At 39.5% G+C, this 21,237-nt stretch overlaps 2 protein-coding genes across 2 annotated transcripts in view; one reads left to right on the top strand and one right to left on the bottom strand.

Moving 5' to 3' along the window:
- Nucleotides 1–4,509, top strand: part of LOC120531138 (ATP-dependent 6-phosphofructokinase, liver type-like) — a 67,626-nt gene extending 63,117 nt beyond the window's left edge. Inside the window, exons 20-22 of the mRNA XM_039756268.1 lie at nucleotides 523–622; nucleotides 982–1,087; nucleotides 3,115–4,509. Of these exons, the coding sequence (XP_039612202.1) occupies nucleotides 523–622; nucleotides 982–1,087; nucleotides 3,115–3,262 (354 nt within the window). The 3' untranslated portion in view covers nucleotides 3,263–4,509. The remainder of the gene's footprint in view (nucleotides 1–522; nucleotides 623–981; nucleotides 1,088–3,114) is intronic.
- The window catches only part of LOC120531139 (kinesin-related protein 4-like), a 136,049-nt gene that overhangs the window by 5,512 nt on the left and 109,300 nt on the right, over nucleotides 1–21,237 (bottom strand). The window lies entirely within an intron of this gene.

Below are 21,237 nucleotides of genomic sequence, written 5' to 3'. Positions count from 1 at the left end.
CCCTTATACTAACTATTGCGCATGATGGCTACAGGATGATGGTTTGGGTCGACTCTGCTTTGTGCAGAACCTGAATACCTTGATGATATGGGGTCTACCACCAATGCAACCTTACATCAGAATGTTCTGCGGGAAAATGTTAAGTGCTTCTGTTGCAAAACTAAGGATAATCTGAAACTGGATAATGCAACTGTACAATAATCTGAGGCCGTCAAACATGACAGACTGATCCAACAGTCCAAAATCCTGAATTTATAAAAGAAAACTGGCCAAACACACAGAGCTGAAAAAATTATCTTACGGAGAGTGGCCTGGAATTTCTCACTGGTAGTTCCAGTGCCTAACGTGTCGATCAGATTATTGAAGGTAAAGGAAGTGCTACAAATAAGTGAATCTGAGAAACGCCAGCCCCTGGAAGATTAACCCTAAAATCTTAGGAGTTCACTCTTGTAAAACGTTTCTCTCAATTTTTAAGCACTGATTTTAAGTAATAGATATTGTGATTCTTACATATATTCTCAGGGAGGAGCCCCCACACCATTTGACAGAAATTATGGCACAAAACTTGGAGTTAAGGCCGTACATTGGATAACTGACAAGTTGCAAGAAACTTACCGACAAGGTGAGCATATTCTGCCTGCAAAATCTGGTGATGCCTTTTAATATTTGTTCATTGGCAGCTGGTTTTTCTAATTTTACTCTTTAAATGGTGAATTTTGTATGAAAAGTATGTGTAGCTGTATGTTTAATTCAACAGTACTAATCGAAATGCATGCCTTTTTATAATGAGCTGTTGCTGCTAATGAGAGTTCCAGTTTAGACGTGGTTGTTTTCAGCAGTGACCTGGTGCATTCATATGGCCTGGCTGAGCACAGAGCAGCTACCCTTATTGGAGCTTCGGCAGTGGCTCGGCCGATGAGTGTTGCTCTTTCAGCTTTGTTTTCAGTCTGTCCCGGTGAGTGACGTTGCTTTGTTTTTCAGGTCGAGTATTTGCCAATGCACCTGACACAGCATGTGTGATTGGAATGAGAAGGAAAGTCCTCTTGTTCAGCCCCGTGACACAGTTGAAAGAGGAAACAGATTTTGAGTAAGTAAAAATTGGCAGAGAAAGGCTTTATTTTCATGGTAATGTTTTTAACACACTGCAGTTCTTCCTAAAAAAATAACTTTTGGGCAAAGGAATTCAGATTACTGATGCTTAGGGAAAGAATGCTTCATTCTAAAATAGAAAATAAACTTGGTTTCTTTTTTTTGTTTAATTTCTAGATACCATCACTAATTTCAATTTCTGTGTGGTACAGATCATACACTTAGTAGAACAGGCAGCTCACAGACAGTTCAAAAGTCAGAATTTGCTGATTTCTCCACAAAGAGAACATTTGGTTTGTGCACTACACTGAATCCTGACGTGACTTGGTTCCTAACCTAACCTTTCTGGTGGTTTAATGTGCCTGGTAGTGTCGTCTTTCTTGTAGAGTATTTGTAACAGGCAGTACATGCAGTGAGACAGAGGGGCACAGCTCAGAGCTGAGCAGTAGAAGCAGTGGCCTTTAATCCCAGTGTGTAGCCAACCCATTAAAGAACAGACGTGTGCACGCTGGGCTAATTCAGAGTTGGAAGTTAAGATAACACAGGCAAGATATGGACATTTTACACTGTACGTAAACATATACTGCTCAAAGAATTAAAGGAACACTTTGAAAACATATCAGATCTCAATGGGGAAACAAGCCAGGCCGGGTATCTATGCTGATATGGACTGGGTAATGTGTTAGGAACGAAAGGATGCCACATTGTTTGTTGATAATGAAAATGATCAACCTATAGAGGGCTGAATTCAAAGACACCCCGAAAATCAAAGTGAAAAAATGATGTGGCAGGCTAGTCCATTTTGTTGAAATTTTACTGCAGCAACTCAAAATCATACTCAGTAGTTTGTATGGCCCCCACCTGCTTGTATGCATGTCTGACAACGCCGGGGTGTGCTCCTAATGAGATGATGGATGGTGTCCTGGGGGATCACATCCCAGATCTGGACCAGGGCATCACTGAGCTCCTGGACGGTCTGATGTGCAACCTGGTGGTGTTGGATGGACCGAAACATAATGTCCCAGAGGTGTTCTATTGGATTTAGGTCAGGTGAGTCAATTGTATCAACTCCTTCGTCCTCCAGGAACTGCCTGCATACTCTCACCACGTGAAGACGGGCATTGTCGTGCACCAGGAGGAACCCAGGACTCGCTGCACCAGCATAGGGTCTGACAATGGGTCCAAGGATTTCATCCAGATACCTAATGGCAGTCAAGGTGCAGTTGTCTAGCTTGTAAAGGACTGTGCGTCTCTCCATGGATATGCCTCCCCAGACCATCACTGACCCACCACCAAACTGGTCATGATGAACAATGTTACAGACAGCATAACATTCTTCACGGCTTCTCCAGCCCCTTTCACGCCTGTCACATGTGCTCAGGGTGAACCTGCTCTTATCTGTTTTGGGGGTCATCTCATTGTTGCCCCTCTAGTGCACCTGTTGTTCACTTCATTAACATTAGCAGCTAAAACTGATTAACAACCCCTTCTGCTACTTAACTGATCAAATCAATAGCCCAGATGTTTCATTGACTTGAATTTTTTTGAGCAGTATATATATTGCATGTGGGAGACTTGGAAATAAGAATATCATTGTAGTTGGTCTATTATTGTCACGTGTGCAGAATAAATATAGTGAGGTTACTTTGCATGTCCAAGCAGCAGTATGTCCACATAGTATGTTACCTGGACAAGGACAAGGTGCTACAGTTCAGAATTAGGTCTGTGATATGATTTTGTAAATTGCTCAAATGATCATCAGTAGTTCTGTCTATAAAGTATGCCTATGCAGTAAAGTGTACAGTAAACACATTAATAAATACATCTAGTAAAGTGCTACAGTATGCTGCAACACGTACAAACTACACAGGCGGGTTTATAAAAGCTATCAGGAAACCAGGCCGCTCGCTGCATAAGCCTGCCTTCTTTCTTAATATTTTTACTTCTTTCACAATCTGTAAAAATACTGCGTGCCTCACACTTAATGCTTATTTTTATGTCTTGACATTTTGTTTTTTTTTTTAGACACAGGATGCCCAAGGTGCAGTGGTGGTTCAATCTACGTTTAATGCTCAAGATGTTGGCCAAGTATCAGACCAGCTTTGAAGAGTATGTCCGTGGGAAGATTGAGCATGTGACTCTGCGGAGCCTTAGTATAGATAAAGGATTTTGAAGCTGTTCTTTGACAATATTCCTTTTCCTGTCTGACCCATTGTGCCATATTTTATTCTCAAGCTCCTGTTGCTTCTGCCCTTACAAACCAGTGGTGTGGTGGCACCTCTGACTTATATAGCAAGATGTTTGTTTTAATGTTCTGCACTGTAGAAATATGAAAATTTTGGAAGTTATGAGGTTACTTCTGTACTTAGTCTTGAACAGTAAACCTTTTGAGTGCAGAAATTATGAATACAGAATGTTCAAAACTAAAGGACATACTTTTTTCAGTGCCATCTTTTGATTTCTAGGGCCCTTGTTTATGAAGTCTGTAGCTACAGTATGTTAAGACCAGTCCACTAGTGCCACATGAATGTGCAAAAAAAAGAAAAAAAATACAGTATCCCTTTTGAAACACTCAAGTCTAGTACTTAATATTTTGCTGTAGTGTGTGGAGACAAAAGGATCTTCATTCTCCAGAAGTTGGAACTTGGAGGCTGGCACTGTGACTTGTGCCAATGCTTTACTGCCCTGCTGCTTTTCTTTAGGCACTTTGGTTTTCTTTCTATTTCCAAACACCCTTGTGTGTTAGATTGATGAGTAACACTGAGCCGCCATGAACAAGTGCAACCAACGATGGACTGGCTTCTTACGTAGTGTTGGCTCCTGCTTCTGTGACAGCTGTGACCCCCCAGATTTGTAACAGAATAAACAGGTTGAGGAAATGGACAGAATGATGGTTTTCTGGTAACACAAGGCTGTGGCCGGCGGTTTATCAAACCAGCATTTTTTTCTTTACCTCTCCTCCTGTTTTCAGTATTAATGAACACATTTTTAAAATGTTTTTGTATCTTGTCAGTAGAGGGTGAGCTTGGTAATAAAAGGGCTGTCTGTAAATGTTAATGACACAGTTTTTCGAATTGCTGTCATGTATGTGCAATGTGCCTGTAACTGCTGAAAACCAAAACCTCTCATCTGCTCCTGAAGGTTTGGCATTTTGTCTCCTTGAAATGTTTAGCAGTTTACAACCTCGGAGTTAAAACAAAAAATTCTGCTAGTAAATGTACTGTATTTTGTTATTCTACGAGCCTCCTGGGGCTTTTTTTTCCTCTGATGACAGCTAAGACGACAATCTAACCATTTCATTTTCCCAGTGTTGATTGTTTTATGACATAACTTTCTCCATTCTAGACTTAAGGAGCCATCAAAGGTCTAGTAATGATTTCTTTTTTCAACCTCAAGTAATATTAAACATTTCAAACTTTATGTATTTTCTGTGTGTTTAATTTAATGTTGACACATTGCATCTGATAAGAGTCCTAAGGTTGTACTTTTCTACATTTCCAAAATATGATGTATGCATGACTGTAACAGTCAGCTATGGAGGCGCAGGAGATCAAACCCCATTATGCCTACCCCAGTCATGAAAAGACACCCACATCAAGTCTGGTGCATCAACTCCTGGCAAACTGCACGATCAGAAGTATGACTATTTTATAAAGGCTTCAGAAACGTGCAGACTTCTCTATAACTACAGGGATTATAACACTATTGATGCTGGGAATTTCTCCTGGAGCCAATTATTTAGGTTTATCCACTAGATGACAGCAAAGATCGTAGCATAAAATCAAATTGCCACTCTGTTCACATACATCAAGGCCCTCAAGCACCAGCAGTGGCTCTCATCACAAGAAATGAAGACTGGTTCAGTAGGTGAGGACTTTTGAGATGCCAGAAGAAAGTGGCCTGTGTGACCTGGCATTGCCAGAAAAATTACTTTTCTTGAACAGTTGTAATGTAAAGGGGTAGTAACTGATTTGGAGAATGTGGAAAGAGACCACCATTAAACATCAATCAAATCAAATGATGGTCATGATGCTCATATTATATATACAGTACCCTTAATTGCACCTTTTTTCCTGAATACTGGGGAAAGCTATAAACAGTGGATGCAAGCAAGCCTTGGCCTGATATATAAAAAGGTGCACACAATATCAAATTTACAGAGTCGCAGCGCAATGAGGTCAGTGGGGCTTTAGGTCGGACGTTGAGCTTAGTGCGGAGTGTGGATGCTATCCACATTCTCCTTGACAGAAACCTTACACATCAAATAAGATCAATCAATCAATCAACATTTATTTATATAGCACATATTCATACAAAAAAAATGTAGCTCAAAGTGCTTTACAAAATGAATAGAAAAATAGAAGACAATAAAAAATAAACATAAGTCAACATTAATTAACATAGAATAAGAGTAAGGTCCGATGGCCAGGGTGGACTGAAAAAAAAAAACTCCAAAGCTGGAGAAAAAAAAATAAAATCTGTAGGGGTTCCAGACCACGAGACCGCCCAGTCCCCTCTGAGCAATCTACCTAACATAAGTCAAACAGTCCTCTTTGTATTTAGGGTTTTCATGGAAGGACCTGATGATGATGGCTTTCAGTCCATCAATGTTGGTGCATCCTGATGCTTTGAGTAGGTGGTGGTGGCGCAGGCCGCCACCACAAAGAAACCGGAAAAAGAAACAGAAGAGAGAGTAGGGGTCAGTATGGATTTTGGAGCCACTGTGAATAATTATTATGAAGAATTGAACATACAGAGTATCAGTATTAAGTTAAAGTGAAGTTATAAAAGGCCATGTTAAAGTAATGTGTTTTCAGCAGTGTTTTAAAGTGCTCTACTGTATTTGCCTGGCGAATTCCTATTGGCAGGCTATTCCAGATTTTGGGTGCATAACAGCAGAAGGCCGCCTCACCACTTCTTTTAAGTTTAGCTTTTGGAATTATAAGGAGACACTCATTTGAAGATCTAAGGTTACGATTTGGAATATAACGTGTCAGGCATTCCGATATATAAGATGGAGCGAGATTATTTAAGGCTTTATAAACCATAAGCAGTATTTTAAAGTCAATCCTGAATGACACAGGCAACCAGTGTAGTGACATCAAAACTGGAGAAATGTGCTTGGATTTTCTTTTCCCAGTTAGGATTCTAGCAGCTGCATTCTGCACTCGTTGCAAGTGATTTATTTCTTTTTTGGGTAGTCCTGAGAGGAGTGCGTTACAGTAATCTAGTCTACTGAAAACAAAAGCGTGAATTAATTTCTCCGCATCTTTCAATGATATAAGAGGTCTAACTTTAGCTATGTTTCTTAAATGAAAAATGCTGTCCTAGTGGTCTGATGAATATGCGATTTAAAATTCAGATTACAGTCAACGGTTACCCCTAAATTTTTTACTTCCGTCTTAACTGTTAATCCTAGTGCATTAAGTTTATTTCTGATAACCTCATTGAATCCATTATTGCCAATTACTAAAATTTCAGTTTTCTCTTTATTTAGTTTGAGAAAATTACTATTCATCCATTCAGAAATACCAGTAAGACATTGTGTTAGTGTATCGAAAGAGTCGCAGTCATCAGGTGCTATTGATAAGTACAGCTGTGTGTCATCAGCATAGCTGTGGTAACTTGCATTGTAACCTGAGATAATCTGACCTAACGGAAGCATGTAGATTGAGAATAACAGTGGACCCAAGATAGAGCCTTGTGGAACACCATATCGGATATCATGTGTCTTTGAGATGTGATTACCACAACTCACAAAGAATTTTCTCCCTGCCAGGTAGGATTCAAACCAATTTAAGACACTGCCAGAGAGGCCCACCCATTGACTTAGGCAATTTCTAAGAATATTATGATCAATGGTGTCAAATGCAGCACTCAGATCTAAGAGGATGAGAACAGATAAATGGCCTCTGTCTGCATTTACCCGCAAGTCATTTACTACTTTAACGAGTGCAGTTTCTGTACTGTGATTTGTTCTGAAGCCTGACTGAAATGTATCAAGAATAGCATGTTTATTGAGGTGGTCATTTAACTGCATAATGACTGCCTTCTCTAGAATTTTACTTAAGAAGGGCAGGTTAGAAATGGGTCTCAAATTTTTAAAGGCAGAGGGGTCGAGATTATTTTTCTTGAGCAGGGGTTTAACTACAGCAGTTCAGTTCTTCAGGTTTGCAGGTAACGTTTTTATTTTCCTTCAAACTGCACACACAGCCATCTGCAGATGCCACTTGATGTTCACTTTTCTAGCCATATTGTCACGCTTGGGTCACAGATTTACACAGAGACACACAAGGTCGTGGAAAGAAGAAGGATTTTTATTCAAATGCTGCAAACAAACATTTGACTCTTCAAACTTGCTCCTTGACAGAGATGACAGTTTTGTTTATCAATTAAAGGGTAGCGTAAGTTTCTTCTTCTTCAAATGAATACGCGTCAGAAGCAGTCTGACAGAGAGAGAAAGCAAAACAAATCAATACCAAAACTGACAGGCGCTGCGCAAGGCTTTTAAGTCGACAGAGGACCGCATGAGGCTTGTATTACGCGTTATAGCGCAAGTGAGAAGGTAAGGAGCAATGTGAGGGTAGTCGATGTTTCAGGGGTTGTGGTTTTCCCAGTCACGTCTGTCTCTTTTTGGGGAGCGAACAGCCCTCCAGCTCACAATATGTATAGACGTTTCACCCTAAAACTGCACCAACATCCAGAGACTGGCTAAGCGTACATGCTGAGCTGAATTGCTACAGATCAGTGATCTTAGCCTGCGTCATGAGTACAGTTATGGAAGAAACTTAAAAAATAAAACAATAAAAGACGGAGCAACACATGCAAAATACAGGAGTAGTACTGAGTAGTCAACAGGCGTTTAGACAGGAGCATGGTTTTAAAATACTGCCTTAAATTCTATGAAGACACAACAAAAACATTTTACCCAAAAGGTGTATATGGTAACATTTATCTTTTACTTAATTAAAAAAAACTTTGATAATGTTCTGCACAAGAAGCCAGAGGTCAAATTAGTGCTATATTTGTACTTTGGTATCGCTACCAGCTTTGTTACTGAAATTGTATTGAAGCAAATACAACAGACGCCGCAGTGCTTAACTGTAGCCTTCCAAGCCCTGAGTGAACGCCTCTTGTTCAGATGATTGAACACACCAATCATTTTCCATGACCCTCTTTTTTCTCCAGGTTATATTACGTTCATTGAACACTTTTGACAAGTCCAGAGAGAATTAAACAGAAGATGTTTGATTACTGGACTGAGCAGAATTGACTGTTACTGTTGATTGTATTGTTGCCATGTAATCCACAACTTTAAAAATAAAAAAGTTCTACATTAAAAATGGACTTAATTGAATAACAGACAAGGCACATTCAAAATACTGCTTGATTAGCAAAAGACCAACCTTTCTTAAACCATTTAAAAGGGATTCATGAAATGCAAACATTTTTTGGCATACAAATCTCTTCAAAAAGGCTACCTATAGAGCAGGGGTGTCGAACTCCAGTCCTGAAGGGCCACAGTGGCTGCAGGTTTTCATTCTAACAATTTTCTAGTCAGTGACTGCTAATTAACTTGATTTCCCTTGATTTTAATAGTCCTGTTTTTAAGGATTCAGTCCTCTGAATTGATTCTCTGCATTAAATGGTAGTCAAACAGAAATGAGATGTGAAACGAGCCGACAGATGACCAGCTAAATTGGAACATCAAACTCCAACCAATTTCACTCCAACTAGTTACTTAATGAGGAGCCAATTCTTGTTGTTAATTAAACCCATTGTTTAATTCCATGGCTTGTTGCTGCTCTCATTCTGCCACAGAAGACATTTCCAAAACTGTGGATTTTCTGTTTTTTCTAAGAACACAGTCAAAATGTTTTGATGACCTAAGCAGATTAACCTTACCGAGACCTTCACCTTTCTTTATTTTCAGATACTGTGGTTAGCTGGTCACACGGCGTCTTGTTTTGTGTCTCATTATCATTTGGCTGCTAATTGAGGGAAAAGAAACAAATAGGAGGTCCAAGTCAAGTTAATTAAAACTAAGGCAAAAGAAGTTAATTAGCAGCAAAAACTGGTCATTAGTTAAGAAGGTGACCTAACTGTAGTCCATCTATTCTCCCTTCAACACGGACTGTTATTTTGTCTCACGGCATGTTGTGCTGACTTGCTAGAAACTATCATAGAAACTATCATAGAAAGGAGGACATCAGACAATTATATTTTCTTTCATTTTTAAAACACTTGACAATTTATTTTGCCGGTGCTGTGAGACTCTTATGCTTTCCTTTGGCTTCTGCCATATTGCTGATTGCTCAATAAGTTGAAATTTAATTGACGATTTCTTTAATGAAGTTAATCAAATGTCTAGGTCACTCATACCTGCCCTTAAAATGTTTTCTATTTATTATTCATATTCCTGACCAAACAGGTCATTCAGAAAAGCAGCTTGTCAATCCATTTTCCCCTCACTTTGGCAAAATCATCCAAGTTGTGAAGGCCAGTAAAGTGCTAGTATATGCACTATACAACTGTATTTATCCCCTTCATAATTGTGATCACTTCTATCATGGTGTAATTCTCTGGTCCTGCAGCCAACATCACCTTCCTGTATCCGGTGCCTTCGTAGTCATGACCGACAATAGAGCAGGGTGATGGAGCAACTTGCTTGTCAAAACAATAAGAGTTTACTGAAAACAAGTGCATTTAAAGGAGCAAACAGTGCATACCCCAACAATTAATAAATGGTTCAATAAAGAAATCCTTCATAAAAGTTAAAGCAGTGTCATTTGGTGTTCAAATGCATAATCCAATAAATAAGTCCACAGTGGACAGGTACTGTAAATTCAATGTAATTCCTTCTCACTCATTCTTCCTCCTTGTCAGAACTATAGTAGTTCCTCATTACATGGCCCACCACATCCCAGTGATCTGCCACCTCCATTGGTCACTGCAGCTCCCAGAACACTTGTCCTTCCCAGGATGCCACTGTGTTGAAACTCTGCTTTCACCAGCTCCATTTCAGCTATTCAAAAGGGTACATCCAATTTGCAGAGCTCTCAATTAGCCCTCTATCCTGCTCTCCACAGTACAATCAGCACAATGGATACTGGCCAACATGTCAGCCTCTGTTACCGCTCCAAAAGCAGCAAAAACCAACTAGCCTTCACTAACCCTGCTCCCTTTTATTCTACAAGACCCTCGGCTGGTGTCTCTTGATTGAAGTGCTGCTGCCAACTGGTATTCATCAATTAAACTTTGTGCACACCTCACACCAACCTGAGCTAAAATCAGTAAAACCATAAAAAGGGACCAACACTTAAAACAATCAACACCCCCTTCATTCATCTCACTGCACATGGCTCCTCTTCACCTCAGTTCATTTCAAAGGCAATACCCCATGGTCCTGAAACCAGCCTAGTTACTCTCCTCTGGTTTCCTTACATATTTTTTGTAGCACAGAAACCAAAAACTCACACACTATTTCAGGAGAGGCCTTTAGCTTCAAAGTAACTTGTGATATGTCCTCATCTTATGATTCCCGTAACCTAACATTAATCTGACATCAAAATCTAAACAAACATGGGTGAGCTTTGGCATTCTAATTGATTAGCAATAAGGGTGTTAAAACCATTACACTGAAAGATTTTTTTAACCAAAGGTGGAAACATCACAGTGCTACTTGATCTGTCAGCCATTGTTTAATACACTGTAATCTGAATCAATGTCAATATAAATGAGAAAAAGTAATGGTCAAGTAAAGTAATGGTCAAGCTTGCTCAAAGGTTCAAACAAGGTCTTCTTCTCATCCACTTTCATCCAAGACCCCACAGAGTACAATGTTGCTATCACTTAACAGCCTATTCAGTTCTTTATGTAGGTATTGCGATCACACCTACCTTCAGACAGTGGAGTCGAGAAGGTGGAGGACATTACAGTGCTAGGCTGCTATGCAGGACCCCAGAAGCTGGCACTCTGCTCCTCAGTTCTTCTAGAAGGCTGCACTAATGTTCCAGCTCCATGTTATATCTGTCCAGCCTCTGTTGCAGTTGAGTAATCTAAGCACAGTTGTCATAGACAAATGCTTGGTCCAGCTCTTTCTCCTCAGCTTCACACACACTGTCAAGGCTCAGCTTGAAGATCTTCTTAATAGGAGAAGAAACTGACAAAATGTGGAATTCCTGGCATATTTTATATTTATGAAGTTACTGGTGTGGCTGGCCGTCTGCTCGTCTCGCTAATCTATGTTTTATCTTTGTTTTTATGTATTGGTTTATCCCAAAGGCCACTGTCCTACAATCGTGATTCTTTACTTAATATATTTTCTTGCTTGCTTTCCTCTCAATTTTTCATCTCCTGTTGGGATATTATGTGAACCTCCATCTTTGTTTTATTCATCTGCTGACTTCTTCACCTGGGGCTTCATGTATAAACGGTGCGTACGCACAGAAATGTTGCGTAAGAACTTTTCCACGTTCAAATCGCGATGTATAAAACCTACATTTGGCGTAAAGCCACGCACTTTTCCACGGTACCTCATGCCTTGTTGTACGCAAGTTCTCGGCTCGGTTTTGCAGACTGGCGGCACCCAGCGTCAAAGCAATGGTACTGTTCCTGTGTGATTACTCATTATTTTCCTGACGCGGCTTTATAAATACACTGAAACTAACCGCATATTGTTTATTAGTGTAACGCATCTGATTGTAATTAACTTGTAACAATATAATGGTCCAGGGAACAGCCATAGTATTCCAAATACCATAACTGCTTTAGCGTTGTTACTCTCACTTCTCCTTCTTCTTCTTTCAGCTCCTCCCGTTAGGAGTTGCCACAGCGGATCATCTTTTTCCATATTACTCTCTATGCACGACTCGGAGTATTTATATCACTGTATCTGAGTGAGAATCACAGCAGCAGCTGATCGGAAAGAGAATTATCAATATACAGCATAAAGCACATGCTGCAATAGCCACGGCAAAACGTTTTAAAGCCTTTCCTGTACAGACCTCGCGGTTCAGAAACATTCATCCCAAGAACTTTAAATGCACTCAATCAATAGCATCTTGTAGAACTGTTTGTACTTATAAGTCCAATCACCCCACTGTAAACTTGCACTACAGTTATAATATCGCACAACCTGAGCCACTTTTTTAAAGAGCGTATTTACATATGATGACAATATCATTTTTAAGGTGAAATGCAGCAAAATATGTTCATTAAATTATACAGATAAAACTTTAACTTCATTTAAATAATCTATATTCTTCACTGGGAGTGTCGTTAAGGACAGAATAATTAAACATGTACTACGAAGATATTTCACTGTTCCTTAAACGTTTTGAAGAATCGGCGCTAAGCTTACAGATGGCTTAACTTCTATTACAGAGCTGATTGTGTGGCGATCGGTTACTTGGGTAAAGAAAAGCAAGGACTGCAGTGACGGCTACGCCAATATATATTGACAGAAATATACACAGAAAGAGAAAACAACACAGCTAAAAACGCAGCAACAAATTTCGGCAAAAGTGAAATACTTGTGTCATGAGCACGAGGCGGCTATGCAGTGTCTGCAATGGACGAGGCCATCCACCGTGCATAAGCTACTTTACTGACATTGGCGGGCGAAGAAGCCACTGATTCTTCCTCTGCCCAGTGCCACCACAAGCCTAGAGCCGCCCCTGAGTACTGCTGCAATAAATTATTTCATTGAAGTGAAACACATGTTTAATAACGTGCTTTAACTCCTATCATCATGAAAATGATATCACGTATACATCTCAGTATTTTAGTTATTCAGAGAGCTGTAATATCACGAATGTAGTGGATTCTGTGTCCAGTTGGAGGAAGAGAGCCGATTTAAGAAGCAAGTAGTGATTCACACATATAAGCACATAGAAGATCAAAGCATTTAACGCGCTACTTTAATTACAATGTGATTTGAGAAACTGGTTAATTAAACGATTTTAAGATGAAGTTTATGATGTTCTACTTTAATGACAAAATAAACTACGTGATTAAAGTGGAAATGTCGAGATGTTGTGCTTTTTCCCCACTGTGTGCCTTTTTTTCTCTGTACCCTAATAAGCTTTCATATGACACTCAGACAGTGGGCTACAACTCGGCTTTTCACGGCGACTTTGATATGTGACTTCTTTTTTATTTCTGGCACTGTGCGATTTTGTGAACGTGAGCTTTCAAGTTTCTCCAGCAAGCTATGTCACTTGATCAACTTCCTTTTGTTGATTATACCACGGTTTATTTGAACAAATAGTATGTTATTCCTTTGCCTCCACTTGGTATTCACTGAAATTCTTATATTTTCCTCCGTGCTTTTCCCATTGTCTTTTCACAGAAGGCTGAGTTTAAGGGCGATTTATATTGATTTGCATATTCAAAGAGGCGTAATTCTGGGAGGAGTTGGGGCGTTACATAAAGCGCGTGCACGAGCGTTAGTTTTCACGCCGATTGGGATTTATGTAGCGGAAGAACGTGGAAGTTGGAGTACGCACAGATTCCTGCATCTGGATTTTTCTGTGCGTAAGCACATTTCAGCTTTTGTGCTTACGCCAAGTTATAGTGCGAGTTCTATGCACGGCGTTATACATGAGGACCCTGGACGCCGTTGTTCACCTGTATCAGTGAGCTGAATGCCTCTCGGAGACGCAAACGCACCTGCCGCCGACGTGGAAAAAGAGCTGGCATTGCTGTTAAACAACACCGATTCAAGTTCCAGAGCTTGGATTCCCGATGTCTGCAAGTCGTCTATGACCCATCTTCTCCTTCACAGGACTCCATCCTTGGTCCATGGGTGCTTGTAACCGGATTTAATTTCTCCATTTCAAGGCAGCATCACTTTTCCTTGGTGTGCAATCGGGCAGTAAATGCTGCTAATCTTCATGCTCATCCCACAGCGAGCTCTTCTACTTCTATCAAGGCTGCTCTCTTGAACGTGAGATCAGTGTCTAATAAAGCTTTTATTCTCCTAGACTTTATTGCCTCAAACAATCTGGATTTCTTCTTCATCACTGAGACTTGGATTGTAAATGGTGACTCTTCATGTTTAATTGACTTGGTACCATCATTATTCATTTTTAAACGCTCCTCGGCTGACTCGTCGTGGTGAGGGCGTTGCCACTGTTTTTAAAAGTATATTCTTGTGTCTGAGCCTTACAAGGGGTCTGTTTAGTAGCTTCGAACTGCAACTTTTCGAAGTGTGCAGCTCCCCTTCTTTGTTGTTTGCTGTGGTTTATAGACCTCCTGTAATTAATGATATTTTCATTTCTAAATTCTCTGATCTCCTGGCTGATATCACCCTCTCCCATGACAAAGTATTTATTGTTGGTGATTTTAACAACAGGTCGATCGAAACCTTTGGCTAATGACTTTGTATCACTATTGGACTAATTTGATTTTATACAGCATATTAATATGCCAACTCACTCTCTCGGTCACACCCTTGATCTCGTTCTTACTCATGATATTTCAGTTAATAATATTGATTTAAGTGATGTTTCTTTCACTGATCACTTTTCTATAATGATGGATATGAATATTACTGTTGATGTCCCAACTAATAGCTGTCCTCCACGCTGCTCGCGCTATTTAAATTCTTCTATTATATCCGATTTTAAAATTAATTTTCTCTAGTCTTGATGTGCATGTCCAATATGATGGTATCGATGATTCTGTCTTAAAATTTACTTCTTCCTGTAAAACGGTTTTAGACTCAATTGCTCCGCCCAAGATACGCAGTAATAAGGGAAGACCTGGGGCCTCATGCATAAACAGTGCGCACGCACAGAAATGTTGCATAAGAATGTTTACATGTTCAAATCGTGATGTATAAAACCTAAACTTGGCGTAAAGCCACACACATTTCCACGGTACCTCGTACCATGTCGTACGCAAGTTCTCTCCTCGGTTTTGCAGACTGGCGGCACCCAGCGTCAAAGCAGTGCTACTGTTCCTGTGTGGTTACCCCTTATTTCTTAGAACCACATTTCTGGAGAAGCATCCACTTGTAGAGCCACAGCACCATAAGTCACCGCAGTTCTAGACCCGCGGTTACAGACCCGGAAGTGATATCTGTGTCGTTTCAGGACTGATTGGTAAAATTACTTTTGGAAGGTTTGGGCAGGTCTCTGCAAAGCCTAGAAAGTAACGTCGGGTGAAGGACACATTCAGAAATTAAGCAATAAAAATGAGAAGGAAAAAAAGTACATCAAACCAAATATTACACATCATTGTGAAGTTCAGAGGGTTTCTGCCATCATGTCGTGTCATACATCAAACTAAACAATACAGATCGTTTCTGTGAAATATTAATAACATCTACGTTGTGTTTGGGTCTGTGGGAACCATTTAACATGTCGGCAAAGCTAAAATAATCAAGATAACTTAATTATTATATTATAAATTAAGGCATGAGGGTTGCCCTGGACATAACATAAGCTACTGTCTGACAATGGGTCCAAGGTTTTCATCCCGATACCTAATGGCAGTCAAGGTGCCGTTGTCTAGCCTGTAGAGGTCTGTACGTTCCTCCATGGATATGCCTTCCCAGTCTGACCATCACTGACCCCCCACCAAACCGGTCATGCTGAGCAGTGTTATAGACAGCATAACATTCTCCGCGTCTTCTCCAGATCCTTTCACGTCTGTCATATGTGCTCAGAGTGAACCTGCTCTCATCTGTGAAAAGCACAGGGCACTGGTGGTAGACCTGCCAATCCTGGTATTCGAAGGCAAATACCAGTTGAGCTCCATGGTGCCCACTACAGGATGTCGGGCCCTCAGGCCACCCTTATGAAGTCTGTTTCTGATTGTTTGCTCAGAGACATTCACACCAGTGGCCTGCCTGCTGAAGGTCATTTTGTATGCTCTGGCAGTGCTCATTCTGTTCCTTCGGTCCTGCTGATGGGTTAAGGACCTTCTATGGCCCTGTCCAATTCTCCTAGAGTAACTGCTTGTCTCCTGGAATCTCCTCAGTGCCCTTGAGACTGTGCTGGGAGACACAGCAAGCCATCTGGCATGGCACATATTGATGTGTCTGCCATCCTGGAGAAGTTGGACTACCTGTGCCAGCTCTGTAGGGTCCAGGTATGGACTCCTGCTACCAGTAGTGACACTGACCATAACCAAATGCAAAACAAGTGAGAAAACAGATGAGGAGGGAAAAATGTCAGTGACCTCCCTCCACCTGTTAAACCATTAATTTCTGTTTTGGGGGTCTCTCATTGTTGCCCCCAATCCCACTCCCCGTGCACCAAAGCAGCTGGAACTGATTAACAAGCCCCTCTCCTACTTCACTGACCAGATCAATAGCTCACAAGTTTCATTGATTTGATGCTGTACTCGTATTAAAAAGGGGTCCTTTAATTTTTTTGAGCAGTATATTTTAATGTAATATTGTGGTTTTCTAAGTCACTACACAAATTACTGAAATACACTCAATTATAGTTTTTAGATAGCCCCACACTTAAGTCCTTCACAAATGCAGTAGTTTACAAAAATCGTATTTTAATTTCTCTTTGAGAAGCATGAAATATAATTGTGTTCAATCTCAACTTATGATATCATTTTTGCTACGTACTATTGAGGGACTTTATTTTAACAAGCAATTTAAATAACATGTTTACTCTTTACCCTCAGATCACATTCTATTTGTTTATCAAGCAGAACTGAATATTTTCATTTTCTACACAATACTCTAATAACTGTACAGTTCAGCAGGCTAAAATAACACAGTGAGACACACTCACTATGCATACACACTACGGGTGCCGTCATTGGTTCCCCTGTGGATTGGACTGTTGAATTGACATAATGGCTGTACATGCTGGAGTCACATGTCGTCCCAGTACCATGCGGGGTGTCACCAATGGCTTACCCTGCTCCTCTCCTTCTCCCTGTTCCAGTCACGGTTCAAGGTTGTTGAGATGACAAAAGTATTTTTTTCTGAGATGTTCAGCATGTTGAAAAAATTGTCTGTGGCCAGCATCCAGCATAATGTTTTGTCTAAATTCTCATCACCTCTTTTTGTAGCATTATAGTCCATTATCATTTCTAGCCCTGGAATCTCCTATCCCTGTGCAGGTCACATTGTGCACCAGGGATGTGTCATTTGTTTAGACAAACTTTAATGTCTTCACTGGCCTATTATGTGTGGCCAGCAGTTGAGATGGGAGCTCTGGCTTGTTTTTCCTTATTGTGCTAAGCATTGTTACCTTCTTCTTGAGAAGCTACGGTCCCAGTTTGTGTAAAAGTAAGTTATTACATATGGCATTGTAGCCATGCAGCTTATGTCATGTCCAGGGCAACCCTCATACCTTAATTTCTCACAGGAGTTCCTCCATCTGACTTCCCCATGTTAATGAAATGACATCCTCTGCTCTTCTGTATCTGTGTGCTTCCCCTTGAGCAAGTTATTTGTAGCTTTGGACTGGCTTATCATTTTTATGCAGATGATGCTTAGATCTATTTCAGTGTTAAAAGTGACACTTTTTATCATTGCAGAGCAGTTTAAATACCTAGGGGTAAACATCACAAGTAAACATAAAGCTCTTTATCAACAAAGTTTCGCCATCTGCATGGAAAAAATTAAGCAAGACTTGCATAGATGGTCAACCCTTCATCTCACTCTAGCTGGAAGAATTAACACTGTTAAGATCAGTGTTTTTTATTTCAAAACATTCCAATATACATCAATAAATCATTTTTTAAGTAATTAGGTTCAACAATAACCTCATTTATTTGGAACTCAAAACATCCATGTATCCAAAGAGTGACCCAACAAAGACAAAAAGCAGAAGGTGGCATGGCTCTACCTAACTTCCAGTTTTATTACTGGGCACCAAAAATACAAGCGATAAAAACCGGGACACAAATAGATGAACATACACAGGCCTGGTCCACAACAGAACTAAAATCCTGCAGTACTTCTTTATATTCCCTGCTCTGTGCCCCAATAAATGCAAGTTATTGGCAATATACTGTACTAATAACCCAATTGTGCTTCACTCACTCAGAATATGGAACCAATGTAGAAAGCATTTTAAGATGGAGAAGCTTTTATCTGTGGCACTTCTGCAAGAGAACCACCTCTTTCAACTTTCACAAACATATGCAGTTTTTAATATCTAGAAAGAATTTGGGATTAACTTGCTTAGAGATCTTTATATAGACAATGTCTTTGCATCCTATGAACAATTACATTCCACTTTGTTAAACAGAACCTGCCCGATTTTCCTCATCTTGCACCCTCGTCCATGCTGGAAAAAATATTGCTCAATTTCAAGGACTTAGACACCATCTTTGGAATATATAAAATTATTTTACAGTCCCTCCCTTTCAAAGATCCAAGAGGACACTGGGAAAAAGATCTCTCAATCAATATATCAGAAAAGGAGTGGAAAATAGCAATGCAGAGAATTCACTTGAGCTCCATATGTGCAAAGCATACAATTATTCAACTCAAAATTATATATTGAGCACATCTGTCTCATCTAAAACTCTCCAAAATGTTTCCAGGGCAAGATCCAGCCTGCAAACGCTGCAATCAAGTCCCAGCCTCACTGGGTCACATGGTTTGGGCATGCACCAAATTAAAATCTTTCAGGACCAAAATATTTAATTACCTTTCATACTGCCTTGGTCTCACAATCCCTCCTAACCCATTAACAGCCGTGTTTGGGGTTCTTCCAGATGGGTTTAAAGTGGAGAAGGACAAACAAACTGTGATTGCCTTCACTACACTTTTGGCACACAGACTTATTTCGCTAAACTGGAAGAATCCTAACTCTCCTCTTTTAAGTCAGTGGGAAACCGATGTTTTATATATTTGAAAATGGAAAAAATCAAATACTCAGAGGATCTGTACAGATTTTTTTAAAACATGGCAGGATCTAATCAGTAATATTTTAGAATAAGCTCATAAAGCAGAGGAAGCAATTATTTCTGTATTTCTTTTTCTTCTCCATTCATCTCTATTGGCTTATCAAACTTATCAATTTAGGTATGTTTACAAGCCTAAAAGTTTTACTCCGTTGGCCATACTCTCTCTCTCAGGGGTGGGGGTCGACATGTTCTCAATCCTACTTTTTGTAAAAAATTGATTGATTTGTATGGAATGATTGCAATAAGATTAATAAAATTAAAAAAAAAAAGTTGCTCACAACTTACCTCAGTGAAATTAAATTAAAATTTTAACAGAGCAAAACTCTTTAAAATGAAATTGCAACATAACAGAACTCCTGCAAAGTGGCACTATAGTGTAACTTAACAAAACAAACTCCTCTTCAGCCATTCTGGGTGATGATCTCATCAGACCTTCTTTTAGTGCAAAGAATCTCTGTGTCACTTTGATTCCTCCTTTTCTTATTTCACCCATGTAAACCATATTACGAAACTTTCTTACTTCCACCTGTGTCACATTCCTTATGTTTGCTCCTTCCTCTCCTTTTCGAATGCTGAGTAACTTGTCCCTGCTTTTATCACATCCCCCATTGATTATTGGAAGTCACTTCTGGCAGGTGCCCCTTCTAATCTTATATCACAGCTCCAGCTGATTCAAAACTCAACTGCAATAGTCCTGACACGGACCACCAACAGCGAGCACATCACAGCCATCCTGCTGCACCTTCACTGCTCCCTGTGTCTTACAGGACTGAATATCAAATTCTGCTATTGACCTGCCCACTAAGGTCCTCTCATTTTGTGCCCACACTAACCTGCACTCTGCGGGTGACAGCAGGGCCTTCAGCTGTATAGCGCCCTGACTGTAGACTGATCTCTCAAAATTAATGACATCAGCTGACTCCATTCATTTGTTTTTAGCTCATTCGTTTATCAAGACATTAAACACACCTGACATTCTGCCCCTTCTTTCAGTTTACCCCCTTTATCTGTCCAGGTACTCGGGGTTTGCATTTTTATCAAAATTTATGTTATTTGTTCACGATTTGTTTGTAGTATTATATGTTGTATTTTAGCCTGGATTATTGTCCTTTATTCTATTTGATTTTTTTGTATATCCTGTATTTATCACTATTAGTGAAATATTATTTGTAGTCAATGTTATAATTGGTCCTGTTCTTTCTGAATTCTGGGCAGGGTGCTATATAAATAAATTGTGTTCTTATTATTATTTTCATTTTTTTTTTCTTTTGATGGCCCATCGTTTATAATAATAAGTGACAAAAACTAGAGCAGTTCTATATATTGCAATTAATATTTAACATAATTCAGTGTAGAACATGTATTGCCGTTTTCTTCACATGCATATTTAAAAATAATAGATTGGCTTAAATGTTAATTCTAAAATGGTTTAGAACAATATTGCACACATGCATAGTACATTTTAAAAAACGTAATCACTTTTATTATTAACGTTTTACTAAACTCTAACGTGGTGTAAACATTATAATTATATTGTATACTTCATTTCACGAATGTAAACTAAAAAACTATTTTCAATTAACACAGATCTTGATGATTTTAATTTTGTCGACATGTTAGATGGTTCCCACAGACCCGAACACAATGTAAATGTTAATATTAATATTTCACAGAAACGATCCATGTTGTTTAGTTTGATGTATGACACAACGTGACTGCAGAAATCCTCTGAACTTAACAATGATGCGTATTATTTGGTTTGATGTACTGTTTATCCCATCTCATTTTTATCGCTTAATTTCTGAACGGGTCCTTCAGCCGATGTTACTTTCCGGGCTTTGCCGAGATCTGCCGAAACCTTCCAAAAGTATCAATTGCTCCTTGTAGAACGGTTTGTACTTATAAGTACAATTACCCCACTGTAAACTTACACTACAGTTATAATATTGCACAACCCGCACCACTTTATAAAGCGTGTATTTACATATGACGATATCATTTTTAAGATGAAATGCAGTTAAATATGCTGATTATATTATACAGATAAAACTTTAACTTCATTTAAATAATCTGTATTGTTAATAATTAGACTTGTGAGGACATGGTGCCGCAGCACTAGCAAGTTCACGTATTGATCCTGCCTTGCGCTGTACAGTATATTTGCTGAGGCTGGCGCGACACTGGAAGGATAGACAGATAGATTAATTAAACACGGACTATGAAAATATTTCAATGTTCCTTAAAAGTTTGGAA

The sequence above is a fragment of the Polypterus senegalus genome, chromosome 6 (genome assembly GCF_016835505.1).
Source record: "Polypterus senegalus isolate Bchr_013 chromosome 6, ASM1683550v1, whole genome shotgun sequence".
NCBI classification, from domain to species: Eukaryota; Metazoa; Chordata; class Cladistia; order Polypteriformes; family Polypteridae; genus Polypterus; species Polypterus senegalus.
Note: the sequence above shows the minus strand (reverse complement) of the source record. Positions and strands in the feature narration are given on the sequence as shown.